The following is an 8,751-nucleotide window of genomic DNA, read 5'->3' as shown; positions in this document are numbered from 1 at the left end:
CAGAGGTATAAAACACCATTTGCTTTGATTTAAGTTGTATGTATTTTTCAAATGGTTGTAAATTAATTAATTTTGTATGCAGTACATCTTTACTGAAGTGTGTACAAAAGGTTTTGGTCAATAATAAGGCTATCATAGAAAACATTGGTTATCGTATTCGTTAGCAAGGTCTTAAAATAAGTAAGTTTTACACAATCTTAATTGTAACAAAATAATCAACAGTACTATCGTGTTGATTTAACTTAAATAAATGTCACTGTGTGGATAAAAATGTTTAATTTCACCAAAATGAATTCATGTTTTGAACTAGATTTGATCTGTAACTTTCAAATGAGTTTCATTTTATACTCTTTCTGAATCTTATCTAAAACTAAGTTGGACATCGTTTTTTATGATAATATCTTCAGATTCTCAAGATATTTTTTTCTGTAAGAAGCCTTTAGTTTTATTCTTATTTAAACACGAAGCAAACATATAATACCCATAGAAACAAACTTAAAGACAATCTGTAAATATTTATCAAAAAATAAGATAACAATGACGGATTATAATAGAATATTTGTGCATATTATTGGTGTTGACGTATGAACACATGTTGCCTAGGGAGAAAAAGGCTGTGATACTATCTAATTGCTTTGAATATGAAAGAAAAGTAATAATTTTACCTGAAAAATGTAAATACTTTTTGTATATGGACCATCGGGAACACATTTTTCTTCTACCAGGAGAATAAAAATATCAATATGTCATAGACTATTTGTAAACTTTACTGTATTTTGAAGTAATTTAACAATTTTAACTAATGCGGTACCATTTTATCTGTCTAAAAGAAAATATCGTATTTTTGTTATGAAAAATGTCCTATTTTGTTTTACATCAAAAGAATGCTGTCAACGAACAAAAACTAGACAAGGCAAACAGATACACACAACAAAGAACATTAAATAATCAAAATGACACGTACAAAAACAATAGAAAAAGGCAACCCGAACTCCACGAAAGACTGGGAACAGAGACCATGTGAGATAATCGTCCTCTGTTTTTCTAGAAGCACCCGCCGAGTTGCCAAAAAAGTAACGTTAGGGGTAGAAGAATGAGAAAAGAAAAACAATGACACAGTGAACAAATCGGTTCTCATTGTGCAGATGGATACAATGTAAGGATCCCCGATGGTGACGACCATACAATTTCTGTAGCAATGTCTTAAAACTTGTGGCAACATAATCCTGTCCCAGAAGCCTAATTGTAAGACGTCTAGCGCGATACAAAGTCTGCGTAGTGACAGCAACCTTTGGCGTAACGTATGAGTTGTGACATGGAAATTCCATACGCAGGTGCTGAACGGATATGATAAATGAGAAAAAACAAACTTGTTTGGAATTATTTATCTTTACTTTGTTCAAAACCTCCCTAAAATGTACTAAAAACAGGACAAAATCAGATCACCTACCATATACTGAACCAAATAATGCGTATTTCATGTAGGTTGATTTGTATGGTAAAGTACACTCACAATTTCAATAAACGAATGATACAATTACCAGAATTAGATTTCATGACTTATGTACATAATTCTGTTCATATATTGTTTACATTTTTTTTGGTTTTTTTTTGTTTTAATGTTTTGGTAGCGTGCATGGGTTTTTGTATATCTTGAATGTCCTCTAATTTTAATTATTCGATATTTTTTCGTCTAAGTGTCAGCAAACTTAGCGTAGAAATATTGAAACATTATGAAGTTTGTTCAAGTTTCATTTCCTTGTTTGTCTACCCCGGACTTCACTTTTTATGAGCAACTCGACGGGTATTTCTAGAAAAGCAGAGGACGCTTACCCTACCGGTGCGTCTGGTCCTTGCTCCCAGTTTTTAATGGAGTTCGAGTTGCTCATTTACTTTTGTTACTTTGTATGTATGATTTTAGTTACTTTACGTTCTTTGTTGTATATGTCTGTTTTTCCATGTCTGGTCTTTGTCCCTGGATTACATTCTTTTGCTTACCGCTATAGCCTTGGTTCCCTTGATTACTCTTCTACAAAAGGTGACGAAATCAATGTTCTAAATCGCAAAGCAACGAAATAACAGATAACTTTCGCATTCACTTCCGGAAAAGTTCTTCAATCATATCGAGGTCAACTGAGATGAACAGGCGTAAGATTGGGTGACATTGAAATGGCAGCCAAGGAATCATACACGTTATTCGGTTACTACAAAGAATGTTTAAATCATACAAATTTTATCGAAGCATTTCAGATATGTTTTGTTCGGAGACGTATTTTTACATTACTATTACTATTCTTGCAGCTATCAAATCTAATATCCTTTCCATGTCTATTATAAACCGTACATCCACCAGTCTTCACCAAATTCGACGTAAATGCCGAATATGAAAATTGTATATAAAAAACCAATAAATGATCGATAATTAAATAGTCTCAACAATAATCAATACATCAACGGTCTAATATTTTGTAATAAATAAACCATTGTTCGATGAAGCACATCTCCGTCCTTACTCCATAATACAACATATCATAATTGATTTGCATATATGGTAAAAACTGTGAAGAAATAAAGTTTTATATACATAATGGCTTCTGTATCTGTTCAAATGATATCAGGCGATAATTTGTGAATCAAATAAACAAATATATTTATAACTTCTTCATGACACTCAATCACAATATGTTGCAAAGGAGCAAAACGTCTTAAAAATTTGTTACATATATCCTCTTACTGTATGTAGAAGAATGCCATCATACATTTTTCATTTTGTTGTTACCTTTGCTGTACCATAATCTCAAAATACCTTTTGATGTCTGCAAAAGATCCGTTTTTTACTTGTTCTATCGAATACCACTGCATGGTTCTTAAACGTGCGAGGAACGTGGGATCTTTCCCAACACGGTGCATCACTATCGTTTGCGGTCAGATTTTCAGTATTATAGCCTGACAGCCCCAGCATGTAACACGCCAGGGGTACCCCATTCCACCACCTAGGACACACATCCCAGTTACTCTGTGGGCAGAGCGTCTAGCCCCGGCTAGGTTTCTAAGCACTATTTAGTCGCCTTTTACGACAAGCTTAGCGCTGCTGCAGGCCTATTCTTTTGGCACCCGGACCTGCAGGGGACCGAAAATTCAAAAAAGAAAAATTCAATGATTCCTAAACTTTACAACAATTACTTTCATTGCACATATTGAACAAAATGGATCTGTACTGTGATTTTTTAAAGTTTTCTTTGAATCAACAAAATAACGCAATTATATAAAATAGATATTCATACAACAATCATTTCAAAACTCGCGACTTTTAGAGTGGCCTTCTGTTGTACTGCTTTTATAATATTATTCGTATAGTGGTCTTTTAAATGAATGTGGAAAAATAAGATTGAATAATTTATCCTATCTCACAGGAGAAGTAATTAAACTGATTTCAGTGGCATGTAATTACTTTTATTTGTTTTTGCACATACTAAGTTTGTAATAAAAGTCAACAATTTTCATACACAATCAGCATTGAATTGAAACACGACAATATTATAATTAATATAAAATCCCAAAAAGTTTTGATAAGAAAGAAGATATAGAAAAAGCAACACATTTATACTTCATATTTTGATGCTAGATTATCATGTATTCATGGTTGTCATGCCATTTCAATTTGAGTTTTTAAACACCTATCAAACATGTTAAATATAATAAGTATCAAATACATAATTAATATCATCAGTATCAACAGCATAATCACCATAATCTTCATAGTCTTCAAAGTCATAATAATCATGGTCAACATTTATCTGTTTTACTTTACTACGTCCTTTTTTATTTTTGTAACGATTATCCCCTCGGTATTGAAAATGAATTGTCGACGGAAGAAATCTTCTTGGCGTGAAAGTGGATCGTAGATTTGAACTTAGATAGTGAGTTTTAAATCCTTCTCGTTCATTTGAATATAAAAACTCTGAACTATCCTCTTCTTGGGAATGATCGAAGTCATACAAATCAGTACTATCAGAATCATAATCATATTCTTCGCTAAACACGTCCCAGCTATCAGATTGATCGTCAAACGAACCGAAATCATGATTTTCATCACTATTTTCGTACGAAAATTCATATTCGCTCTCCGATTGCAAGTCAAGTTCAAATGAACTGATAGATTTCGCATGTTTTGACGCTGCTTTTAATTTGTACATTCCAAGATTCCTTTCTTCTTCAGAACTGAACATTTTATATTTTGTCGCTTGTTTTAGTTTTGAAAGAAACAAAAGGCCCTTAATTCCACTTTCACCAGATTCTTGTTCCGACGACTGTTCTGAATCATTACTGTCGTAATATTCATATTCCCCACTTTCCTCACTGGAATAGTCAAAGTCTGTATCTAAATTTCCGGTAGGTTCTGACCGGTTTCTTGTTTTAGATTTTAGAGATGATGTTTCCGGTAGACTTTGTTTATTTTTATTGACTTTACGCTGCGTCTTTGTTGCAATAGGGGTAGAACTTCTGTTAGGAAACCTTGATTTTACTGGAAACTTTGGAGGTCGATGCTTAAGTTTCTGAAACGATGTATTACTCTGATCTGCTAACAGGCGTTTTAGATATTTTCCCAGGACAGTTTTGATAGACGAATTCTTAGTTTTATTTAGCGATTTAATGTTGTAATTCAATGTGGGCTTTATATGAGACTGAATATCAGATGTATGATCGGCATTTTTTATTATTGACTTTAAAATTTTCTCTTCAGTTTCAAATCCTGTAACAGGAGCTAAGGTAGTATGAACTGTGGCTGTTACAGGTTTCAGTAATGTTGTGTCTGACGTAGTTACTGTTTGGTCAACGAAATTTCCTGGTTTAGTCTTGCCTTTAGTTTTACTTTGTTCATTCTCAATCCCAACTGAAGCTTCTGTACCTTTCAGTGTGACAAAGGTTTTTGAAATGATCTTGTTATTGCCATGTTTTACTTTTCTTTCTGATTTCGTAATCATACTTGGGCTTACGGAAAAATAAATTGGAATAGGCGTTGTCATATTATGTATATTGTTCTTATTTGACGACGTTACAACGGACGTTGGTTTCTTAGTGTTACTACCAGTGGTATCTGGTATTTTATTCATAACATGTTTAGTGTGTCTCTGTTGTCCATTTTTCCGATTGACAAACCCATAAAAATTAGAGTTTTTTCCCCATTTGTACTTGGCATTCTGCTCTATTTCAGATTGACTGGCCACTTGTTTGCTCTTTTTATTCAAACCATTGGTATTAATTATTAGTTTTCTGGACGAATAAGTAACGTGCTTCTTTTGCTTTTGTACAGACAAGACGGGATCAGAATTTACGTTTGTTGTTGAGTATAAATTAATCCGATTTATGCTCGTTATGTTTCTTACATTATTAGAAATATGTATGTTATTATTATTTCCGCCTCCCGTTTGTTCTAGTTGACGAACATTTTGACGAGTCTTTATCTTGATGAAATCAGATTGGTCACGTAAGGATTTTTTTAAGTTGTCTATATTAGATGAAATTCCTTCCAAGTATAGTTTGAGGGATTTTTCAAAATCATTTGCAACCGATTTGTCTTTAATACTACCGATTTCTCTAAATGCGTGCAACAAATGAAATACACCTGAAAACAATAGGACATCAGTTTTTGAATCTGAGTTTGTAAGTCTGATATTTCTTGATAATTCTAGAACAATAAACAAAATGAGTTAATGAACAAAAACATAGATAAATGATTATAGTAATAATAAAGATAGGTAATATTGTAACGTTGATTTGTGCACAAAGCAATTTAGTTTACCTATACAATGTATCTATTACTAAACTGTTCAGATTTGATTGATTGATTGATTGATTGTTGGAGTTTAACCCCGAGCAGCAATATTTCATCTTTCCATCTTGGTCAACTTTTTTCTAAATTAATTAGATCTTACACATTTGCGCAGGATTATCATGGTTTTGATTTAATCATTTTCGTCATTTTTAGGACACTTGACAACCATACTGCCACTGGATATGACAATGTCATTAATTTCATATAGGGTATAGGTCTTTAAAACTATATATCAATCAGATGTGATAAGCACAAATTGTTTTAAGTCGAATATTTAAGTTTCATTTTCTTTAACTATTTTCAGAGATATCTTATAGAATGATAGGATATAAACTAAATTTATTTGTTTCTTTGCACAAATAAAGAAGAAATTTGTCTTTACAATGGAACTGATTTTTTATACATTATTTCATGTCTACACAATACATTATAGTAACCTATTTACTATGAACGTCGTCAACCCTACATAGTTTAATGACAAAACATGGAATAATTCAAAACTGTTTAATTAAAAAAAGAATTCAGACAAAAATGAAAGGAACCTTATAACTGTACACAAATAGATAAAATGATCGCTGAATTTAGGGTGTAGTTACCGTGAATATACATGTCAAACAACAAATCATAGAAAGGTGATGAACTTACAGCTTAGTGTCATGTTCATAATGGCATTTCCTTGTTTGTGTGTAAATTGAGGAAACAATTATCTAAGTTATAGAATAAACTCTAACGGAAAATTGTTTACACAATATGCTAATGAAATAAACAACTTTTAAACTTACATGTTAAGAACAAAACAGGTAGAAACACACCAGACTTAGGCCACAAATATTCCATGACGTTACTAACTAATGACAATATGAAAAAAAATCATGAGAGCTTTAGAAAATTTTAATGAACTTAATTAAATTTTGACTGACAAAATTAATATCAATAAATAAACGCACAACGTTTATTATACAGGCATGATCATGTTCTTACATTATCTTAACTTTAGAAAATACATTTGAATTAACCAAAACAGACTGTTGAATAAACGATTGAATGCAACTACGGTTCGTTTCTTATTAAGTGCTAGATCGACTTATTGCTACCATTATGTTGAAGAAAAATTATCAGTCTGGTATCCGATAAACCTATGTAAATTCGGGCATCAAAACGATATATCTTAGTTTTCACACTCCAAACTGGGAATTTTTTCCCCTTTTTATCATGCATAAACATGGTTTCTTTTCATCTTTTCATCTTTTTATTTTTTGATTTTTTTTAAATTTTAAAATGATGCAATCATATTTTTCACGATATGCGGCTCCTTACCTTCCTCCACAGAGTATAGGGTAAAATTGTGAATTCTCTTTCTTCGTTTTTATGATGATAAGTAAAGGAACTAACACGATAAAAAATAAGGGTTTCCATCCATAAAGTAAATAAGTCAAACACCCATATCTTATATGCTAGCTATTATTACATCTAGTCTGCAGTTCTGATATAAAGGTTAAGCAATAAAACATGAGTTCTTAACAAAACAAAAAATAGTAAGTGTTATATCGTGACTAATAACGTCATAATAGGTCAACGTATTTTGACGTCATAACTTACGACTAATTTTTGTGAAAAGAGCTGCAAGACAGTACTACCGCACAACTATACAGTTATATACATGTTCATTTTATGTTTATACAGCATTATATTGTACGTAATAAATCGATGAAATGTTAGAAAAAAATAGTAGTATATTTTAGTGTCACATATTGACCTTCAATAACATTGCAAAACAGCGCAAAACATGGACCACCACTCTGTGTTGAGACACTATATACCCAAAAAAGCAAGACGGACAATACTAAAAGACTGTCTTTGCACATACCTTACTTGGTCTTTATCCTTGGATTATAAATATATATATTTAATTTCTGCTCGAATCTGGATTTCTTTGATTACTCTCTCTTTCATCATTTGAGAATGTATAAAATCCCTTTTTGCATACAAAATATGTGAATTACCGTATTCAATCAAATAAACAGCTTTGTTGGTTTGTTTCAAAGCTTTAAATCACCAATAAAATGATACATCTACTGGGCTACGTAATTGATGTACTCTTTTAGGGCTAAAATAATTTTGCAAACGTTAAGCATTTTATAGATTTTGTACATGATCACGTTTGTTTTCTCATCTACACATCCGATTATATTTTCTTTTGAGAGAAGGGTATCTAATTGTAACACATTTGACCATGATTTTATAAACGCGTACAATGAAAGATGAATAACTCTAAGAAAATATGGTAATAAATTGCAAATGTATTTCAAAATGACTAAATAGATGTGTTCCCAAGAGAATATGAAATATCAATTTGAGTACATGTATTCCATGACAGTTCTAATGACAATATAAAAAAATCATGAGAGCTTTAGAAAATGTTAATGAACTTAACTAAATACAGGCATGATCCTGTTCTTATATTATCTTAACTTTAGAAAATAACTTTTAATTAACCAAAACAGAATGTTGAATAAATGATTGAATGCAACTAATGGTTGATTTCTTGTTGACTTCTAGATCCATTTATTGCTACCACATTTTTGAAAAAAAATATAAAACAAATAAACACATATGTAAAATAACTGGGACAGTAACGTTTTGTACATTATTTGTACATACTAACTTCGTTCCTCGTAGCCAATGATTTATCATAACACAGAACGGTTGGGCCCCAAGGAAACGACCATATTACAGTAGGTCTTTCTTATACATAATAACATACAATATTTGTGCATAGTAATAATAAAAGCGTATGTATCGGATATTTGTGCAGGTGGAGGTAGTAAATATCGACGATGAGTTACAAGCAAAGATTTTCAAAGAGTTTTCTTAAATGTGCTTTCTGAATTCTGATTTGTTAATCAAAAACTGAT

At 31.6% G+C, this 8,751-nt stretch overlaps 1 protein-coding gene across 1 annotated transcript; it reads right to left on the bottom strand.

The window, feature by feature from the left end:
* Positions 1-3,449: 3,449 nt before the first annotated feature.
* On the bottom strand, positions 3,450-8,703 carry LOC148612350 (uncharacterized). The gene is made up of 2 exons (XM_088593693.1): positions 6,482-8,703; positions 3,450-5,626 (listed from the first exon to the last, which is right to left on the bottom strand). Exons 1-2 carry the CDS (start codon positions 6,498-6,500, stop codon positions 3,690-3,692), a joined length of 1,956 nt encoding a protein of 651 aa, XP_088449819.1. The 5' UTR covers positions 6,501-8,703; the 3' UTR covers positions 3,450-3,689.
* Positions 8,704-8,751: the final 48 nt, after the last annotated feature.

Source organism: Perna viridis, chromosome 7 (genome assembly GCF_037379345.1).
Source record: "Perna viridis isolate PV_CMFRI_1.1 ecotype Kerala chromosome 7, ASM3737934v1, whole genome shotgun sequence".
Classification (NCBI taxonomy): Eukaryota; Metazoa; Mollusca; class Bivalvia; order Mytilida; family Mytilidae; genus Perna; species Perna viridis.
The sequence above is the reverse complement of the archived record's forward strand: the minus strand, read 5'-3'. Positions and strand labels throughout refer to the sequence as shown.